The sequence below is a fragment of the Cebus imitator genome, unplaced genomic scaffold, assembly GCF_001604975.1.
Source record: "Cebus imitator isolate Cc_AM_T3 unplaced genomic scaffold, Cebus_imitator-1.0 Scaffold0, whole genome shotgun sequence".
Lineage (NCBI taxonomy): Eukaryota > Metazoa > Chordata > Mammalia > Primates > Cebidae > Cebus > Cebus imitator.
In genome coordinates, this window is record NW_016107315.1 from 8,594,699 (window position 1) to 8,617,458 (window position 22,760).

General features: G+C 44.5%; 1 protein-coding gene across 1 annotated transcript in view; it reads right to left on the minus strand.

Annotated features, from left to right (window-relative positions):
• LARS2 (leucyl-tRNA synthetase 2, mitochondrial) overlaps positions 1-22,760 on the minus strand; it is a 161,736-nt gene that overhangs the window by 33,341 nt on the left and 105,635 nt on the right. Inside the window, exons 13-16 of the mRNA XM_017521971.2 lie at positions 22,344-22,442; positions 18,106-18,243; positions 4,665-4,765; positions 1,322-1,504 (exon numbers count right to left, since the gene is read on the minus strand). Coding sequence (XP_017377460.1) covers positions 1,322-1,504; positions 4,665-4,765; positions 18,106-18,243; positions 22,344-22,442 — 521 coding nt within the window. The remainder of the gene's footprint in view (positions 1-1,321; positions 1,505-4,664; positions 4,766-18,105; positions 18,244-22,343; positions 22,443-22,760) is intronic.

The following is a 22,760-nucleotide window of genomic DNA, read 5'->3' on the forward strand; positions in this document are numbered from 1 at the left end:
AGCTAATTTTTTTTTGTAGTTTTAGTAGAGACGGGGTTTCACCATGTTGACCAGGATGGTCTCGATCTCTTGACCTTGTGATCCACCCGCCTCGGCCTCCCAAAGTGCTAGGATTACAGGCTTGAGCCACCGCGCCCGGCCATGAAATGCTTTGACATAATCCCTGTCCTTGTAGGTATGTGTGTTTTCCATATTTCACACAAGCTCATCCAATCTAGCTGGTATCTGATATACTGGCAAAGTTGAATGGCTTTACCTGGTGGCCCTGGGTTACAGCGGTAGCCCAATTGGGGTCAGTCCAGGGCCTTGTACTCTTTGGCCACTGGGCTGGGCATTCTCAAGCCTGGATGCACAGCAGAACCTTCTGGGAGGCTTCTTAGGAAGATTCCTGGAGCCTGTCCCCTGGGTTAGGGGTGGGGGCCAGAACCTCCACTGGTCTGTGCTTTGCAAGATCCCCAGTGATTCTGAGGCAGCTAGCTCTAGGACTGGCATCTGTGACCACTGTTCCAGACCACACTTCCCACTAGCCACAGTACATCAAAATAAACAAAAACAGTGATTTCTCAAATGACATGCATACTTCACACAAGGCTCAAGATTCCAGGCATCTGACTTCCTCTTCCCACAACAACACTTAGGGCAGATCACAAGAAGTAAAAATGAATGATTGTTGGATGGTTTATTCTAGAATAGCCAGATACCCAGGATTATTTTACTTCATGTCATTTTAGTGCTAAACAACTCTGGAGAGACAAATCTCCCCTAAGCGGGGAGATGGAGGGTGCTGTGGGTGACAAAGAGACCACAGGTAACACCAGGCCCAGGCCCCTCGCGGGGCTTTCTGGATTGGTGAGGGAGAATGACACTGTTCTAGAAAAAAACTCCAGGGTACATTAAGAAAGAGGGAACTGGCCTCTTTGGACTATAGCAGGCCTAGGAGTGTAGCTCAGAAGCCAGTCTGTCTCCGGGGGAACCACTTTCAAAGCGTGGTCCTTGTAGAGTGTGCACCAGAATCGATGCTGAGCTTATTCAAGGGCCACCTCCTGGGCCCCACCCTGGAGGCTGTGTCAGCAGGCGCGGGGGGAGCACTGGGAATCTGCACCTGCAGCACGTTTCCCAAATGATTCTGAAGCTCGCTTACGTTTGTCAACACCCATCTAAGAATGGTGCAGGATGCTGGTCAAGCTGCTACTTGCGCTGTGGAACTGATTCCTAGAATTCTCTACGACTGTCTTCAGCAGAGACATTTCCTTCCTCAAGTTCCTTCAAAGTCCAGGGCAGATCACAAAGGAAGCAGGTCAGGAAGAGGAAGGTGACTTACTCTTCACATCCCATAAGATATCCTTCTCGGGAGGGGCGGCAAAAAGGATGTAGAGCCGAATTGTGTCGATCCCATACTGCTCCACCACTTCCTCGGGGTCCACCCCGTTGTGTTTGGACTTACTCATCTTCTCCCACGTCACCTCTAACTCCTCTTTCGTTTTTGCATGAACAGGAACAGAACCTAGATGCCAAAATAATCCACAGGTATAGTATGTGTGAATCTGAATTGCTTCTACAGAAAGAGTCAATAAGAAAAAACTTGGTGAGCGATGGAAAGTGTCCATTTGAAGAATCACACTAATTCACTGAACAAGCCGCTTTCTCTCCCTCTATATGTTATATTGTACATAAATATTTTTATTTATATACTTATTAATTATTATTATTTTTTAAGACGGAGTTTAAAAGACTCCCTGTCCAGGCTGGAGTGCATTACTGCGATCTCGGCTCACTGCAACCTCTGCCTCCTGAGTTCAAGTGATTCTCCTGCCTCAGCCTTCCAAGTAGCTGGGATTACAGGCATGCGCCACCATGCCTGGCTAATTTTTGTATTTTTAGTAGCGACGCCGTTTCACCATGTTGATCAGGCTGGATGGTCTTGAATTCCTGATCTTGGGTAATCCACCTGCCTCACTTCCCAAAGTACTGGGATTACAGGAGTAAGCCAATACACCCGGCCAGTATTTTTATTTTTAAATGAATGAGGCCCACCTTCCTCCCACAAACCTTCATGAATAAACGGTATAGTTATACCGGCCTGTGCCAGCTTTTTCTATAAAACAAAACAATTTCCCCCTTTATAAATAATTTATTTGCAAAAAAGGCAAGTAAAAAAGAATTTTGAAAAACTCACAAGGTTGCCATTTTCTTTATGGATTAAGGATTTCTTATGGAAGCTGGCAGCCTGACCTGTCAGGGTCTCAGAGCAGCAAGGTATCCGAGAGCACTTCACCTTGAGGCCTGGTCCCCACATCCATGTTATAGTCATCAAAACAAGATCTTGCACCCTCAGGGCACGTGGAAATCACTTACTGGGCTCATGGTAAATGTGATGGTCCCTTTGTGGTGCCAGCCACCTACACCCTGTTCTTTGGAAGTGTCTCCTCCCCTACTCCCATACCACTGCCTAGCTGGCGCTGATGGAAGAGGACTTAAATGGCCACATTTGGATGAGGTGACCTTGTTGCCAAGCCCTCCTGGGGAGGACTAGTCAGAGCACCTCACGAACTGGAGGTAAGAGGCACAGAAACTCTACTTCGGTGTTGCTGAGCACTGGAGCCATCGGGTCCTAAGGAGGCGGAGCAAGGCCTGCCACTGTGGCTACCCAAGGTCACCCGGTACACTGAAACTGGGGAGAGCAGAATCCAAGTCTGGCAGATGAAGAACAGGGCGGAATGGAGAGAAGCAGGAAGAGGAACTAGAGGGCTGTGAAAGAGAGAAGGAAAAAGGAGTGGCTGGTGACTTCCTATGGGCAGCGGGGCCTGGCTCTATTTCCCCCAACTGGGGATGGGTGCATTTCTTTTCCTTCCAGCCAAATAATCTCTGACTCCAACAGCAACTAAACTAACAAGGGACCGAGAAGACCTAAAAGCCAACTCCATACTTCATGAATGTTACATCCATGAAGGAGACAGAAGCTTGCCCTTGCCGATCAAAAGTATTCTCACCCAGTAGGCAAGTCTCCGTGGGAAGAGAAAAGAGGTTCACAATACTGCCTGGCTCCATGACAGCAGAGAAGGGGAGACTGAAGCCCCAGAAGACGTTTATCCAGGCTGTGCTGAGACTCAGGGGACCACTGGCCCCTCCACCTTGCCCCAGGCTGTGTCTGGACCTGAAAACATGTTGTGCAATTTGGAGAAATGTATCTTTCTGGGCGGAGAAGTTGAGAAGTTAGAAAACGTTGCTCTCTTTTGGCAGATGTGGCCCTGAAATGTATGACTGGACAAATGGCTGCATTTCCCGCCCTAATGAAATCACAGCCCTGGCTGGGTTCTTTTGTGTGGTGCACAAACTGCACGGCTATACATGGGCAGCCCTGCCCATTACAAAGAACACTTCACTAATTGTGAAGCTGAATTCTATGTGCACCTGAATTTAGCTCTTTCCCTCTCCCATTCGTGCTGGAGAAACACTGTCAGTTCTGCCTCTCCAGCTTCTTTTTCTCCCACGGACCATTTCAAACCTTGATATATTTTTCTTTGATGAGGTATTCCCTAAACCTTCTCTCTAATGCGTGGCTGGAGAGGCTGCCTACCATTTACAGGGTTGTTGTGTGACTAATCTCACCCATTACGCACTTGTTTTTCTAAATGTAACAGTAACAGGGCTGGAGTTTCTCACAGCTGTCCCTATGTATACTGCACGCCCCCACCCATTTTCTTTCTTTCTTTTCTTTCTTTTCTTGAGACAATGTCTTGTCCTGTTGACCAGGCTGGAGTGCAGTGGCACAATCTTGGCTTACTGCAACCTCTGCCTCCCAGGTTTAAGTGATTCTCCTGCCTCAGCCTCCCAAGCAGCTGGGATTACAGGCCCAAACCATTATACCTGGCTAATTTGTGTATTTTTAGTAGAGACAGGGTTTCGCCATGTTGGCCAGGTTGGTCTTGAACTCCTGACCTGAGGTGATCTGTCTGCCGTGGCCTCCTAAAGCGCTGGGATTATAGGCATGAACCACTACGCCTGACCCCACTCCTATCTTCTAATATGTCACATATTCCACGTGTGTGCTGGGTACACGTGATATATCTCATCATGGCACCTGGAGATCTGGTGATCCTTAGGGTGAAGGTGGTGAAATGTAAAGGGTGAAGGGTAAGAATGCAGAGTGGAAAAGGCTTGGGAGAGCTGGCACAGGAGAGAAGGCCGGGAACTCAGGGGGAGGTGCTGTACCGGGAAAAGCTAGAGGGGGCTGTTCCGGGGTGCTGGGAGTAAGCAGAGTGCTGCCCCCAAGGTTCTGAAATGCGCCCCTAGACCATGTGGGGAGAAACACCGGGAGTTCCCCAGTTCTGGAAGAATGTCTCTTGGGCCTGGGGGCTCTGTCCTTGAGGAGGGCTTTCAAAGATGGGCTGGGATAGGAGGTGATGCCCGAGTTGACTCTTACATACAAATGAAAACCCTGCCAGAAGCTGAGGTGACACTTGGCTGGAGGGGGCTGGAGCAGAGGAGCAGACGGCCAGTCCAGGATCAGGCTCCTGGGGTGCAGGCCCAGAGGGAGCTGAGGCTTAGAGATCACGCAGCCAGCGGGTCCCTCTCCCGCATCCTCCCCCACCCTAGAGGCAGACACCTGTGTCCTCAGTGGCTCTCAGGGAGTACCTGGATGGGACTGGACAGGCCATTCGTACCTGTGAGGTCCACTTCCTCTCTCTGTAGACACTGTCCAGACGGTAGGCGGAATGTCTGCCCCTTGATAAGGCCTTGGGCCAGCAGCTTATGAAAAGGCTCCCTGAGGAAAGATGACAGGAAAAGGGGAGGAGTCGGACATGACACATCGAGAAAACAGCAACATAGACCTTACCTCGAATGGGCAGAAGTAGCTGCCCCCTCATAAAAGCAGGTGGGCCGACCGAGGCCACTTATAAACCCAGCTTAAACAAATGGCTCCTTAGAAATAAGCAATAAGAAAATCAATTCAGGCCAGGTGCAGTGGCTCAAGCCTGTATTTCCAGCACTTTGGGTGGAACAGGCAGGCGGATCACCTGAGGTCAGGAGATCGAGACCAGCCTGGCTAACATGGTGAAACCCCATCTCCACTAAGAATACAAAAAAATTAGCTGGGCGTGGTGGCGGGTGCCTGTAATCCCAGATACTTGGGAGGTTAGGGCATGAGAGTTGCCTTAGAGAGGTAGAGTTTCTCCTGGTACAAGGTACAAGCGATTCTCCTGTCTCAGCCTCCCAAGTGGCTGGGATTACAGGGGCCTACCACTATGCCCGGCTAATTTTTGTATTTTTAGTAAAGATGGGGTTTTACCAACCTCAGGTGATCCTCTCACCTTGACCTCCCTAAGTGCTGGGATTACAGGTGTGAGCCACCCAGCCCAGCCTAAAAAAACGTTTTAAAGCATACAAGTCATACATGATTATAACACTTCTGTTCAAATTCAAATACTACCCCTCCTTTCTAGGCCTATGTTCCTTTCAGGAGGAAGTTCTTATTAATAGTTTGGTATATATCCCTGCAAAAGAGTGAAGACTTTTTTCTATGCCTTTGTATACATAAATATATACCTCCCCACACATGGTTTTATAGATTTTTTGGATTTAAATCTATCTTACGTATATTTTATGGTATTTCAGTAAATGTATGAATGGATTTCTCCAAAGCAGTTCATATAGATCTCACTTTTTAAACTGTTACCTAGTGGCAATATGCATGGATTATGACTTATTTATAGTGCCTAATTTTTATTTTGTGTGGTTTTTTTTTTTGAGATGGAGTCTCGCTCTGCCACCCAGGCTAGAGTGCAGTGGCATGATCTCGGCTCACTGCAACTTCTGCCTCCTGGGTTCAAGCAATTCTCCTGCCTCAGCCTCCCGAGTAGCTGGGACTACAGGCGCCTGCCACCATGCCTGGCTAATTTTTGTATTCGTAGTAGAGACAGGGTTTCAACATATTGGCCAGGCTGGTCTCAAACTCCTGACCTCAGGTGATCCACCTGTCCCGGCCTCCCAAAGTGCTGGGATTACAGGAGTGAGCCACCACACCCAGCCTATAGTGCCTGTTTTCAAAAAGTATTTTTAGTTATAATCTTACTGTCTAAATAGTGACATATGAACTTTTTCTCATAAGAGGATAAGAACAGGTTGACCTTCACAGTGAAATTATTGCAGATTTGCGGTTGTTTATTCTTAAGAATCTGCCTGATTCAGTTGTAAAGCATTTCAGCAGGACTTATTCCAAACTCAAAAGAATGATTCACTGATAACACACGTAAGTATTTCATGTTCGGGACATCAGGCAGGAGCACTCATTTCCTGGAGCTCCAGTGACCTTCTTCACAAACATCACCAGTACATGGCTTTGGTTGCTCAAGATAAATTTTTAAAGGTGTTTTTAGGACAAAAGTTAGAAGGAATGATCTCGATTCAAAGATAAAGACAGGTAGGATGATTAAAATCAGCAGCGCTGGCCAGGTGCAGTGGCTCACACCTGCAATCCTAGCACTATGGGAGGCTGAGGCGGGCAGATCATGAGGTCAGGATGTCAAGACCATCCTGGGCAGCACGGTGAAACCCAGTCTCTACTAAAATACAAAACGTTGGCCAGTGTGGCAGTGTGCGCCTATAGTCCCAGCTGCTTGGGAGGCTGATGTGGGAGAGTTGCTTGAGCCTGGGAGGGAGGCAGAGGTTGTAGTGAGCTAAGATCATGCCACAACACTCTAGCCTGGGCAACAATATGAGACTCTGTCTCAAAAAATCAAAAAAAAGCATTAAGCCTGAAGAAGGGGCTGGGAATCCAAGGTATCCTGTTCTCTGGTCTTGCATTTTATCAAATGGCACAACACTGCCACCTTCCGAGAACAGACAGAATTGCAGCCTGCCTAAATCTGACTAACCCCAGCTATTCAGCCCAATTATGGCTCTAGCTTCTCCGGCCTCATCTTTTAAAACTTCTTAGGTAAACTGTTAAAGTATAGCACACATATTGAAAAGTGTGAGTCCTAGGGGTATGATGATGAATGTTCACAACATAAAACACACCCGTGTAACTGGCATTCAGCCCAATTAGCAGACCATGAAATCAACCTCTGCCTACTTCCAGTCACTGTCTCCTCACTACGGGCCCCTATAGCCTGACTGCTAACACCATCGTTTCATTTGCGTGTTTCTTTTTTTTTTTTTTTTTTTTGAGACGGAGTTTCGCTCTTGTTACCCAGGCTGGAGTGCAATGGCGCGATCTCAACTCACCGCAACCTCCACCTCCTGGGTTCAGGCAATTCTCCTGCCTCAGCCTCCCGAGTAGCTGGGATTACAGGCACGCACCACCATGCCCAGCTAATGTTTTTGTATTTTTAGTAGAGACAGGGTTTCACCATGTTGACCAGGATGGTCTTGATCTCTTGACCTCATGATCCGCCCGCCTCGGCCTCCCAAAGTGCTGGGATTACAGGCTTGAGCCACCGCGCCCGGCCCTCATTTGCGTGTTTCTAACCCACTTCTAACCATTTCAGAGTGAGGGCTCTCAGGGGATGTGCACATGGGATGCTTTCCCCAGAACCGGTAGGCAGGCCCACAGCAGTGCACCCATACCACGGCCTGCTAGTTACACGATGACATCTACTGTCTGAAAGTTCCCAACAATGCGACTGGACAGGTGAAGCTCTTCTGGACTGTCTGTCTTCTCCTAGGGGTGCAATGCAGAAGGGCCCATCTCAGATGGATCATCTAGAGCAGGGATGCCAAAAGCTGGCCAACTACCCCCAGTGCCCTTGCCTACAACCACCCAGACGTCACCCATCGATTCACAGAGACATCTGCTGATAACACACTAAGCATTTCATGTTCAGGACACCAGGCGGGAGCATTCATTTTCTGGAGATCCAGTGACATTCTCCTGGTGCTCAGAATGAGTCTCAGAATTCTTCTTGGTACCATATTATCAGAAAGCACAGAGCTATGATGTGAAATGTATCACTTATTTTTTAGGTGAGTATTTCTTGAGTGCCTGCTATGTGCCTGGCACTGAGCTAGGCACTGGGGATATAATGTTGGGCAAAGCAATCCCTGCCCTTGGGGAGTCAGCCTGTTTACGATCACTGAACCAAACCAGTGCCTGACAACAGTGCCTCAGAGCTGTAAGGGAGGAAAGGAGAGTGTAGGCCTGGCACAGTGGCTCACACCTGTAGTCCAGCACTTTGGCAGGCTAAGGCAGGTGGATCATGAGGTCAGGAGTTCAAGACCAGCCTGGTGAAGATGGTGAAACCCCATTTTTAGTAAAAATACAAAAATTAGCCAGGCGTAGTGGCGCATGCCTGTAATCCCAGCTACTCAGGTGGCTGAGGGAGGGAACTGCTTGAACCTGGGAGGCAGAGGTTCCAGTGAGTTGGGATTGCGCCACTGCACTCCAGCCTGGGTGACACAGTGAAACTCTGAGGAAGTGAGGAAGGAAGGAAGGAAGGGAGGGAGGGAGGGAGGAAAAGAAGGAAAAAAGAAAGAAAAGAAACAAAAGGAAAGGAAAGGAAAGAAAAAGTGTAGTCATATTTGAAGAGCTCCTCCTCCCAATCAGTCCAGATTCCTCCGCATGGCCACCCAGGACTTCTCCCCGTCCCCTGCCACTCCCTCTTCTCCCCCAAAATGTTGCCTACATGTGCTTCCATGTCCTTACTCACGCAGTTTCCCAAACTGTTATCAAAACTCTAGTCTTCCTTCTTGGCTCACCTCAAATGGCAACTCCACTGGGAAGGTGTCTTCTGGTCAGAATTAGAACTAGTCACCTTTCCTTCTTGATGCATCCTGCGTAGTGCCGGTAATTGTATCTGGCAGCGGTTACATTTTATGGTGTATTTAGGTAAGCTGCTTACCTGTCTTTCTCCTCTGAGGAGGAGAATGATTTTTTTTTTTTTTTTAGACAGGGTCTTGCTCTGTCACCCAGGCTGGGGTGGGGGAGTGGCACAATCACAGCTCACTGCAGCCTCAGTCTCCTGGGCTCAAGTGACACTCCCACCTCAGCCCCTCAAGCAGCTGGTGTGCACTACCACACCCAGCTAATTTTTTTGTATTTTTGGTGGAGATGAGGTCTCACTACGTTGCCCAGTCTGGTCTTGAACTCCTGAGCTCTAGCAATCATGCCTTGGCCTCCCAAAGTGCTGGGATTACAGGCATAAGCCACTGCTCCTGGCCTTGAAAATCCTTGAGGCCACTCTCAGTCGCCAGTTCCTAATAATTGCTCAGTAATGTTAATTCAATCAAGCTTAAACGCAATCAAGCTTGTTTCAGTGAATGAATAAATAAACCCACCAACGGCAGGGGTGGGGGATAGTGTGGGTAGGACAAAGTGAGGCAAGAGAGGAGGGAAGAAAGAGCTGAGTAAAGGGGCAGGTACTGGATGCCATACTTGCCAGCTAGGGGCACCACCTTTTTGCAGGGAGGGGTGCATTGAAAGATCCTATGCAGCTGAAGCAAGAGAAGGAGAGCAGGGGAATGCCCTGATGAGTGCTCGCATGGCATTTCACAGCGGGGAAAGGGGCGCTGCCTGCTCACTCCCTCCACTCTTCCAGGGAGCCAGGGAATGAGCCACAGGGCGTTGGGAATCTGGTTTTCACTCCCTTGGCTGAAGCTGGCCCTGTCTACTCTCATGTGTAGTTTAGCTCTGAATGAGTCACACTTGTTTATTCATTCAACATGTATTTGCATCACAATTGAGTACACAGTACTGGGCAATTACTTGGAGAGCTTACAATAAGAACAGGCAGCTCAAGACATGCTCATAAATAACCATCAACACTACAAGAAAGACTACCAAGTGTGATATGGAGGCACATGGTGCACGGGAACGAAGGACAAAGGACGTCAAGGGCCCTGCTGGATGTGGAACCCAGGCCTGATGGAGCAGAGGTCACATCACATTGCCAAGTTCGTTATTCAGATTCACAATTGGGCTAATGTGTTTCCCTTTTGTTCACTCATTCATTCACTCAACAGATGGGACTTGGGAACAGACTTGTGTAAGCAGCTGAGTTACTCATTCATCACAGTGACCATGCACAGCAGGGGCCTTCAAAAGACAGTGGAAAATCTGCAACTCTAAATCACTAGCAAACCCTTCTGACTCAGGGACCATCAAACGCGGGAGTGTTAAGCAGGGCGTCTGCCTGGAAGAAGTCCCTAGGTTTATCTGAGTCAGCTTTCTTCCTACTCCTTCAGTGCATCCTTGGGGGTAGGTCATGCTTGCTTGCACTGAAGCACAGCTAGCTACATGTAAGCACAATGATAAAAACTGGGGGGAGAGCTTCATGATTTCTTCATCAGTTTAGACTGCACTAATTCAGAAACTGCAACAATTGGTAGCTGTTGGGCACTGAAGGCCATATTTGTCCCACAGGGGGGAAAAGGCAAAGTAGGGAGGGAAGGACTGAGGACATGGAGGGAGGGAAGGAGGGAGGGAAGGGAGGTGCTAACTATTAGGATAAACAAGCAAAGTCAGAACATTGATTGACTGGCTATTTTAAGTGCTCTTAAAAAAATTACTGCATACAAGGAATGTGCTAATTACAATATGAGCAGAGAATCTCAGGACACATCAGAGCCCCACCTTGTTGCTGCAGATGACATTTACCTACTCGTGAAGCCCCAGAGAGCCCGATGCCACTCTCCTCACCTGCTGGGACAGTGGCTGACCAGGCTGCAGATTTCTGAAGGCCGTAGGTCTGAAAATGTGCTCCAAATTGAACTTCTCATTAAATCAGACTAAGTTTACCTTCCTCTTCTGGGCTGTTCTGTGCCCAGGGCCATCATGTCACATAATTCTTAAAATATCACCATTTCCATTTCCTAGCAGCCAGACAGTAGCACAGAAGGAGGGCTTCCTAATACAGCAGGACCCAAGTAAAGCTTCTCTTCCCTTCCTGTTCCTTTTCCCAGTAGCCCCGTTTCTGGCAAGATCAGAGAAACGGAGGAGAAAGCTCTGTGGATGGGGGCCTGCTGTGCTCTCCATGGTCAGCAGGCGGCCTGCCCTTCTCATGGGAGCCACCTGAGCAGTGGCTGGCTTCTGAAAGCCATCACTTTCTGTTAACTGCATTCAGTTTGGGGAATTGTCTAAGTCGCATTACAGTGCTCCAACAAAAAGTGACAAGATTCCATGTTTACAGCAGTCTCCCACAAAGGGAGAGAAAAGGCTTCCTGATCTCATTCAGCGGAGATGGGCCACGACATGTTCCCACACTGTGCTGTGTCCCCCTCTCTTTCATCCTGGTGCTAACCACCAGAAGGAGGGAAGCCGAAAGCTGATGCCTACCCCACACCCACAACCAAGGCAGGAGGCTCAGCACATTCCCTTCTTCAGAATATATACCATACTGTAAATGATAAGGTTACATAATCATTGCAAAAAATCTGGAAAAAATCAGAAGTACACTGGGCTCACCACCCAGAGATAACTAGTGTTAACATGTTGGCATAAGTTTTTCTAGTCTTTTCTCTTGCTTTGAGTATGTGATATATGTGCATGTATACATAAAGAAAAAGATAACCAAACTGTATCTTGCTTTTTCTATTTCTCATTACTTTAGATGAATTTCTCCATGTTATTAAACATTTTTTTGTAATTTAATTGTAAAGGGTTTTAGAAGTGTGGTCCAAGTAGATAGATTAAACTTGATTTACCCTGTCTCAGCATTTTGGGGCATTTAGATTGTATCCAGATTTTTATCTACTTAAAATGACACTTACATGAACATCTTGGTGCATAAGTTTGCATTTCTGATTATTTCCTTGGATAGATTTTTAGCAGTGCAATTAGTGCATCCAAAACCGAATATTTTTAAGGCTCTCACTATGTATTGCCAAGATGCTTTTCAGAAAGATTTTTCCAAGCTACTTCCTGCAATATATGAGAGTGCTGCTCTTATGCTAGCTTCCTTGCTACATGGAAAATGGCATCTCACTGCTGAATAATTTATATTTCTTTGCCAGTGAGGGGAAAACAATTTTAATCATAGAAGTGGGGTCTTGCTGTGTTGTCCAGGCTGGTCTCGAAATCTTGCACTCAAATGATCTTCCTGTCTTGGCATCCCAAAGTGTTGGGATTACAGGTGTGAGCCATCATGCTGGGCAGTAAACATTTTGCAGTATGATGTTTATTGATTATTTTATAGTATGAAAAACTGTTTATTAATCATCTATATATCTTCTTTTGTGGATTTCCTGCTTACATTAATTCCTGGCTAATCATTAACCTGGTATTTCAGACCACGCAACTAAGGCACCTGCTGTCCTGTGTGGTGGCACACCCAACTTGGAGGCCAACCTCTTAGGAATGGTGAAACTAAATGTGCAGGTGACGAAAAACAATCTTCATGACTGTTAGAAAACAGGAAAGATGATTAGATAGACATAAACCTTTGCTGTCTATATTTGAAGGAATTACAATCAGAGTGAAAGGGTGCTCAGAGGTAACTGGGTTCCTGACATGTGGGGCCACGGAGACCCAAAGGAGTTCCACTTCTTGTCCACACAGCTAGTTAGGGGCACCACTGAACATGGAACAGAGGTCTCTGGACTCCCGTTCCAGTGCTGCTGCTTGAGGCAAGGGTTGAGGGGCTCAGAAATGCAAAGCTAAAGTGAGAGAGCTGTACTGTTGTCTCAAATAGCCTCCTGAAATGGCAATGCTAACCAAAGGGAATACAGAAATAGACAAGGAAATTCTGACGTATACAGATTTCAGAAATACACATGTGGTTGACAGGTCTCAATTTTCTCTCCCGGCCCAGCTTGATAAAGTTGTTTGGAGACTTTCAAAAATTCTGATTGTAGAATTCCAAATTACTCATCACAGAAAGCCGGTGATTTTCATTTCATGTGTGGCTGACTGGTTTACCAAAACACCTCTAAGAAAGAGATAATGCTCCGGGTGGGTTTTCAGAGGCTGTCACTGCCCTGATGTACTCCAACAAGAGTAATGCTGACAGCAGCGCTGAGAAAGAGTTAAGATGACTTTCTGTACCTTTCTCAAAGGTCAGCCTTCTCAGTACTTAAAATAAGTCCTGTTACTGTCATGCTCTCATGGATATTACACATTTTTAGTGATTTTTTTTTTTTTTTTTTTATAGAAATTGAGTTTAGGTTGGGTGCAATGTCTCATTCCTATAATCCCAGCACTTTGGGAGGCCAAGGCAGGTGGATTGCTTGAGGTCAGGAGTTCGAGACCAGCCTGGCCAACGTGGTAAAACCCCACCTCTACTAAAAATACAAAAATTAGCTGAGCCTGGTGGTATGCGCCTGTAGTCCCAGCTACTAGGGTGGCTGAGGCATGAGACTTGCTTGAACCTGGGGAGCAGAGGCTGCAGTGAGCCAAGATCGCACCACTACACTCCAGCCTGAGTGACAGGCGAGACTCTGTCTAAAAATAAAAAAAAAGATAAGAAAAAAAGAAAAGAAAAGAAAAAAAGAAAAAGAAAAAGAAAAAAAAATTTATTTTAAACCCTTGATTAAAATCTGCTTCTGGTAATACAGCAGATAAGAGAGGCTGAATTATTGTCCTGATGAAAAACAAGTGAAAAAGTCAGTTGGAATATAAAATATATTGAGCTGGCAAAACCAAACCAAACCAAACAAAACCCAACTTAGGAAAACACAGTTCCTGAAGCAGCTTCCACCCCGGGGGCACCTATGGAACCCCTGTGATAATAAATGTTTGTGCATGGCGTGATACACAAAAGATGCGACGCAAAATCTAAAGCCTAAACAATCTTGGGCGTCTAGAAGTAGACTTCAAACGAGACAGGAATCGTCAATGAACTAGAAATAAACCTGCGGTTAGAAGAGACAAACAATGTGACTCGCCTATCTTGACCACGGTGATGTGCAGAAGGAAAGAAAAGTATTTCTCCTGAGAATCTGTAAACAGAAGTTGATCCTCATGTGGGTTTGGGACTGTCTTCGTATTACCTATACAGTCCTAAAAACCTCAGGCAGAAAATTCAATTTAAAGTGGTCTTGGATTGGTAGCATCTCCAGGCAACGGGGAGAAGCTAACACAAAATCACCTCTAGCAGAGAGGCCACAAAGAGTTCCTAGAAAAACAGGTTCCAGAAATACAAGGTCAGTTAAAACACCCCCTCCCCATCCCCCAAAGAACTAGGCATCCTGAGTGAGAACTACAGAACAAGAAATGACTAAATCAGACCCATGATGACATTAGATATACAACTGTCAGTCGGATAATACAAAATAGTTATGTTTAATCAATTTTAGAAAATAAGGGCTTGAAATATAGCAAGAAAACACTATAAAAACAATAAAGGAAAATTTAAAAACCGAGAACTTCTAGAAATGAAGAATATAATAATTAAAATTAAAAACTCAAAGAATGGGTTAATCAGCAGATCAGAGACGATGAGACAATTAGAAACTGGAAGATAGATATAAAGAAACTGGCCGGCTGTGGTGGCTCATGCCAGCAATCCCGGCACCTTGGGAAGCCGAGGCAGGCGGATCACCTGAGGTCAGGAGTTCGAGACCAGCCTGACCAACATGGTGGAACCCCATCTCTACTAAAAATACAAAATTAACCGGGCATGATGGTGCATGCTTGTAATCCTAGTACTTGGAAGGCTGAGACAAGAGAATTGCTTGAACCTGGGAGGTGGAGATTGCAGGGGGCCGAGATGGTGCCACTGCACTCCAGCCTGGGCAACAAGAGTGTAAGTCCTTCTCAAACAAATAAACAAACAAACAAACAAAAATCACTCAAAAGTTAGCCTGGGGAAACAGAAAAAATGTGAAAGGACAAATGAAAAGACATGGAACATAGACTCCGGTGGTCTAAATACACCTAATCAAAGTTACAAAAGAAGAAAATAGGGAGAATGGGATGAAAAAGAGACAATATTCTAAAATGATAGAGAACGTTCAGATATCCATCCTACTGATTTAAGAAGCCAAAATCCTAAGCAGAGTAAATAAAAAGAAATCCATACTTACATATAGTAGATACATTTCAAAAAACTAAGGACAAAGAAAATACCTTAATAGCAAACAGAGAAAAGATGGATCATCTAATAAGGAATGACACACCAACCTATAGCTACTGTTGACATCTCAACAGCCAGAACAAAAGCCAGAAAAAGTACTGAGGGCAAACTGTCAACTTAGAATCCTATACTAAATGAAACTATCTTGTTAAAATCAGGTTTAAAATAATAAGCTTGAAATAAATATATTTTCAGACAAATAAGATCTAATAATCTGGTGTGGTGGTTCACGCCTGTAATACCAGCACTTTGGGAGGCCAAGGCAACCTAGGTAGCCTGGGCAACCTGGCGAAGCCCTGTCTCTACAAAAAATTAGCTGGGCACGGCGCCACATGCCTGTCCTCGCAGCTTCTTGGGAGGCTAAGGCAGAAGGATCACTTGAGCCCATGAGGTAGAGGCTGCAGTGAGCGGAGGTCACACCATGGGGTGACAAGGAGTGAAATCCTGTCTCACACACACACAAAAACAAACAAACCCCCCCCCAACAGATGAACCTTCACTAAAGAAAATACATTCTAAATAATATATTTTAGATTCAAGGTAAATGATTTCAGATGTTAAGGTCAGAAATCCAAGAAGGAAGAGTGAGGGAAGACACTGGTAAACATATAGTTTCAATGTAGTTCTGATTAAACTTCCAATAGATACTTCTGTGGAATTTGACAGGCTCAATCTAAACTTTACATAAAAGAATGAAAGTCTAATCATAGCCAAGATTCTCTTGCAGAAAAAGAACAAAGTAGGAGGGCTTCCCTTATTGGATATCAAGACTTGGAAAATTAAAGTAACAAAGGAAGTAAATAACCAGCACAGCTAAAAGCAAACAGACCAACAGACAGAATAAAGATCCTATTGATAGGCCCTGGAATATATGACAACTTGATTTTTTTTTTTTGAGATGGAGTCTCGCTCTGTCGCCCAGGCTGGAGTGCAATGGCACAATCTCGGCTCACTGCAACCTCCGCCTCCCTGGTTCAAGCAATTTTCCTACCTCAGCCTCCCAAGTAACTGGGATTACAGGCGTGTGTCACCATGCCGGCTAATTTTGTGTTTTTAGTAGAGACGGAGTTCCTCCACGTTGGTCAGGCTGGTCTTGAATTCCTGACCTCAGGTTATCCGCCTGCCTCAGCCTCCCAAAGTGTTGGGATTACAGGCGTGAGCCACCGCGCCTGGCCGACAACTTGATTTATGATGGACAGTGCACTACAGATCAGAGGGGAAAGGATGGACTGTTCCATTAACAGTACTGAGACACCACAAGCAATAGCAGCAGTAAAGGAAAGATCATTAAAGTTTTACTACATTAAATTAGAGTTTCTGTTCATCAAAAGAGACCATAAAAACAAAACAAGCCAAGAACTAGAAAAAAACTACTTAGAATACATATAGCTGAAAAAGGAGTAGTATGAAGAATGTTTAAAGAACCCCTTACAAATCAAGAAAAGATAAAAAAAAAATCTAGAAAAAATAAAAGCATAGGACACAAACAGGGATTTAATCACAGAGATTCACAATCCTATGAAACATGATAAACTTCATTAAGAAATCAACTATAGTCAATAATAATGTAAACATTTAAAAATAACTAAAAGAATATAATTGGATTGCCTATAACATAAAGGATAAATGCTTGAAGGGATGCATACCCAACTTTCCGTGAATTGATTACTACCCATTGCAAGCCTGTACCAAAATATCTCAGGTATCCCATAAATATATATCTACTATGTACCTGCAAAAATTTAAAAAAAATTTTTAAAGTGTCTTGAAATTCAAATTTAACTCACAATATGAACCATTATATACCCACAGGTTTGGTGAAATTTCAAAGTTAGATAGTACTAAATGTTGATGAAGAGGTAGAGTGATGGGAACGCTCAATTCTACTAGTGGGAGTGTAGGCTTATGGAAAACAGTTTGGCGTTTCTCAAGACAGTTGAACATATGTGTATCCTACAATCGAGCAATTCTACCCTTAGGTACACATTTTAAAGAAATGGTGACACATTTGTCAGGAACCATGTGCAAGAAGGTTCATAGCAGTTTTGTTCACAATTGCACAAAACAGTCCAACCACCATTAGCAGTGGTATGATACACAGACCAAGTTCTGTATTGCAAGTTTCATTCCATATAAGGCAGTATCATGCAGCAGCGAAACAGGAGTGAAATATAACTTCATCCATCAACACTGCTGAATCTAAAAAAACTGCTGAGTGAGGAAAGTAAGACAGAATACCTGAAATATAATTCAACCTACGGAAAGTTCAAACACAGGAAAACCAGATAATTTATAGTTTAAAAATATATGCGGAAATGATACATTTATAAAGAAAAGCAAGAAAGTGAAGAGTTAAAAATTTTAAAATTCGGGATTGGTATTAGCTAGGGGTGAGGTGGTGGGCGTTAAAGAGGGACATACAGTGGAAGTGAGGCACCTCGGGTATTCTAAGGTACCTGTAATTCTCTATTTCTTAAACTGAGGAGCGGAACATGCATGTTCATATATAAAAATGACATATTTAATGTATTTAAAGAATTGTATAATACACTAAATATTTTTATATATGATACATTTCATGGGAAAAAATACACATGCATTTTTCTGAACATTATGAGAAAAGGGTTATAATAGGCCAACAGGAAAAGAATTTACTGAGGTTTTTACAATGTGATTCTCTATTTCAAATCCACTCTATACATTTTCAGAGGGATGCATCAAGGTGGGATTCAGCCAAGCTTAGGAACAGAGCTGACACAGAAGCACCGGGTGATAAGCATGACCTCACACGAGATGCTATAAAATGTTATGGGCCACTCCTCTCTGCCTCACAGGTACAGCTCTTAATTACTTCACTCAGTTAAACAGAAAAGTACTGAAGGCTAGGTTCTATACAAGCAAACAGCATCACATGCCAGAACTGATTAAGCAACATAAATGGACCTCAAACAGTTAAGGCTGACAATGACTTCTAAAGCACACTTGAAAAAAGTATTCTTCTACTACATATATTTACCTTGCTTCAGAAGAACTGATACCTGCTTAAAGTTGCTATTCATGGAACTGAATTCTTTCACTACGCAGTATAAATGCTTACCTATGTTTAACCATTTTTTGATCATGGCAAAAATGGCTAAAGAATCTTGCATAGAACAAGTGCATGACAGCATGTTCTTTCCCTCCAATGTACAAATCCACAGGCATCCAGTAATCAGCCAGTGCTGTGTTAAAAGGGCTGTAAAAAAGAGATATGAGTATTTTTTAAAACGTACTTTGTCACAACTGTGTGAAATAAACAGACCTACTGTAATACACATATACCCTGAAATGAACTGTATCAGGGAATGACAATGACTTTCTTTTTAAAACATAAGAGAAGGCTGGGTGTGGTGGCTCATGCCTGTAATCCCAGCACTTTGGGAGCCCGAGGCAGGCAGATCACCTGAAGTCAGGAGTTCGAGACCAGCCTGATCAACATGGCAAAACCCCGTCTCTACTAAAAATACAAAAATTAGTTGGGCATGGTGGTAGGCGCCTGTAATCCCAACTACTTGAGAGGCTGAGGCAGAAGAATAGCTTGAACCTGGGAGGTGGAGGTTGCCGTGAGCCAAGATCATGCCATCGCACTCCAGCCTGGGCGACAGAACGAGACTCTGTCTCAAAAGAAACCCCATATGTATCTATGATATCTATAATATATAATTATATATAAATATATATGAGAAAACATTATATAATAAAAAAGAAAAAACTCAGATGTTAATTTATAAAATTATAAAAATGGTTACAGAAGATATTACTGATGTATTTCAACAAATGCAGTTTGCATAGAAAATGAGGACAAGAGAAAATCATACAGTAAAAAAAGACTTCTTGCTATAAGGCACACTTGACTATGTAGATTCACTTTAATTTTTATTATGATTAGACAATTGAGATTTTGGAGTTCCTACCAATAGAGGGCAATGTGGTATTTACAATGTAGATTAGCATGCAGATACTAAATGTTTATTTATTAATTTATCTTCACATTAAAAAACATTTTTTTTTTTCTTTTTTAAAGATAGGGTCTTACTTGGTCACCCAGGCTGGAGTGTAGTGTCACAGTCATAGTTCACTGCAGCCTCCAACTCCTGGGCTCAAGTGATCCTCTACCCTCACCCTCCCAACTATCTAGGACTACAGACAGACATCACTATGCCTAGCTAATTTTTTCTTTTCTGGTTTTATTATTATTATTTTTTGGAGATGGAGTGTCACCCTGTTACCCAGGCTGGGGTGCAGCGGTGCGATCTTAGCTCACTGCAACCTCTGCCTCCAGGGTTCAAGCTATTCTTGTGCCTCAGTCTCCTGAGTAGTTGGGATTACAGGTGCCTGCCAGCACGCCTGGCTAATTTTTGTATTTTTAGTAGAGATGGGGTCTTACCATGTTGGCCAGGCTGGTCTCCAACTCCTGACCTCAGGTGATCTGTCTGCCTCAGCTTCCCAAAGTGCTGGGACTACAGGCATGAGCCACAGCACTGGGCCATCAGTTAATTTTTTAAAAACAATTTTTTTGTGGAGACGAGGTCTTGCCATGTTCAGCCCAGGCTGGTCTCGAACTCCTGGCCTCAAATGATCCTCCTGCCTCAACCTCCCAAAGTTATGGGATTACAGGTATGAGCCACTGTGCACCAGTCATAAATCTTTATTTCAAAACAGAAATTTGATTTTGTTTTTTTAAAGTAGCCTGAAAATATAGTCAGCAAGAGCCTGTATATGGCTTACTGAATGCAATGCGGCATATTTAGGGTGAATTGTCATAAAGTAGCCCAGTCAACTCTCTCTCACCTAACAGATACTTTTTGGCCAACAGATACTAATAGAAAGGCTTTCTCATATTCTCAGGTCCTAATGGACACTGGTGAGGAAAGGAAATACCATTTCCATTTTCTGGCTGGGACCCTTAGCGGGAGGGGGCAGCACTGGCTGGCGACAGACCTCTGTGTTGCCAAGGTAACACTGTCCTTTGAGGTCAGCCAATCAAGTAAACCTTTGCTTTTGGAGGACTTCAAATATTTGTCAATTGGCTCCCTGACACCTCAAGCCACTTTTTTCCCCAGGATGGTCTTCGCTGGCTTCAGCTCTGAGGTTAGAAAAAAAGAGTCTGGCCACCACCACATATTTGCATCTTAATGTACTCTGGCGTTCTCCAGTCACTGTACCAGAATTCTGATAACATTTTTAAAAAACACTTTTTTCTTTGTGAAAAATAGTTCTCTAAAGAAATTTAACTGCCAATCCAGGCAACAGAAAAGAAAGGGAAGTGAAGGATGGTATTTGGCCGGAAAGCAAGTTTGGGATAAATTAAGGAGTGAAATGTTGCAAAGTAGCTACAGATCGGATTTATGATCCACTCAGGAAACCACCCTAGGAAGAACTCGCACCGTGGCTGAAGCTAACCACAGCGTGTCATGAGGGAAATGAAGTGCTCACTGCTATTCACAAAGTGGGGGCTGTGACAGTCTCAGGATCTCTCTCCCACCACGGTAACTTGGAGCCTCTCATCTGTGTGAAGGCTTTCCTTTGAAGCACTCTGAGAAGGTAAAGAGCCTGACTCCACTTGCATTCTAAACCAGTTAGTTGTCACTACATGAAATGCACCAATGGCCCCTTATAGAGGGAAGGCCCTAAGGGGAGCCCCTCTATGGGCCAGAGAAGGCCATGCTGGCAGTTCCCGGCCACAGTCGTCACCTTGCATCCTTCCTGCCTTAGCAGGGTATCTTTCACTCAGGACTCCCCTAATTTCTCTCTCTCTCATTCTCACTCTCTCTCCTTCTTTCTTTAGAGAGGAAGTCTCTGTTGCCAGGCTGGAGTGCAGCGGCATGATCTCAGTTCACGGCAACCTCCGCCTCCTGGGTTCTAGCGATTCTCCTGTCTCAGCCTCTTGAATAGCTGGGATTACAGGCATGTGCCACCACACCCAGCTAATTTTTGTATTTTTGATAGAGGTGGGGTTTTGTAATGTTAGCCAGGCTGGTCTCCAACTCCTGACCTCAGGTGATCCAACTGCCTCGGCCTCCCAAAATGTTGGGATTATAGGCGTGAGCCACCGCGCCCCACCAGGATCCCCCTCATTTCTGAAATGAACTCAGATTACAGAATCACAATACTGCAGGCTGAAACTCCAGCAGGGTGAGGGCAGGAGTACCTGTCTCACTAGAAATATATTATTATAGAACCACGAATGGGGGGAATATTTTATATGTAGGTAACAGGTTTCCAGAATGTTTCTGCCATGGACATGGGAAATCAGGTAAGGCCCTTTCAAGTACAATGCTGTGTTTTTTCCTGGGCTCTGGAATAGATTTTTTCAGCTCTCATTCTCTCTTTACCAGGCTACCTACTGCTTTCTTTCCCTTAATCTGTTTCTTCTTCTTGTTGGTTTTTTTTTTTTTTGGATCAAAGAAACACATGAATACAGCTGAAAAATCAAATGGTACTGAAAGGGAACAGTGGTCCCCGGCCCCAATTCTTTCCTCACCTCAGGCCTGTCTTTTAGCCACTTTTAATTCATTTGGTTGTTTCTCCCGGCAATTATTGGAAAAAAAAATGTTCATAGTCTTTATTGATTTATCAATTTAGGAAATGATTTACTGACTAAGTCAGAGGTGACGCTTCTTAGCTCTCTCACCCTCCCTGCCTGCTACCTTCCCTGTAGAGTCACATCATTCTTTTCAGTTAAATAAATAACATTACATCTTTACAATCATACAAATGGCGCTCTCTGCAAGGAGGGAATTACAATAGCATTGTCTTCCTTTTGCTGTTGTGTATTTGTGTTGTACTTGGGATTTACTTGGCTGCGAATAATCTAACAATATTGTAGCACACTCTCTTTAAGAGAGCCTGTTCCAAGAAGCAGAGTTGGCTGCCAGCTGCCAGCTGCTGCATCTGTGGACCCACTCTGGTGTGCTCCTGCCAGCCCATGCTCCTTTCCCAGGATGCTCCCAGGAGAGTAGAGGAAGGGGCTGGACCAGAGCCATTTTAGCTTGACCGGGGCCTCTAATGGACAAGCTTTGCCTGGGGCTTCCCACTGGCCAGGTTGAGGCTTTCTCAGAGTTACTGTGGGCTGTGACTCCTCCACCCGATCTTCCTTCCTTTCTCTTCTCCTTTCACACCTGTCAGCTCCATCGTGGTCTAAGAGCCCTTTCTGTCCACTCCTCTCCTCTCCCCTTTCACCTGCACAGGATGTCCTCCAAGAAATCTCTTGCATGTCTAATTCCATCTTGGTCTTTGCTTCTGGGAGGAGCCACACTGACACGTGCTGAGGGACGTCAGCAGGGACACTTTTACCTGTGCGGATTGTGAGGGTCAGTGTATCTGAAGTAGTACCAAGCAGAATCAACAAAGGTATCCATCGTGTCTGTCTCTCTTTTGGCTGCTCCCTTGCACCTAAGAAAGAAGCAAAGTTCATCAATTGGTTTCTTTTTAAATTTTAATGCAGTTTTCTACCAGCTTTTGAGAGAGCTATGATAATAAGTATGAATTTAAAATGTCATAAGAATAAAGCCACATATGAAAAGACAATTCAGGGAAAATTCCCTTTTTATATTGTACAGCACATGATGTTTTAAAGAAATTTACAAAATAAAAGTTTCAATTTTCAACAATTGAAAGCCTTATTCTCCACTTCTCTGAATTTAATCTGGTGGAAAGATTCACCACCCAAAAGGACAAACAGGATTAGGTATCTCTTTTGTGCATTAACTT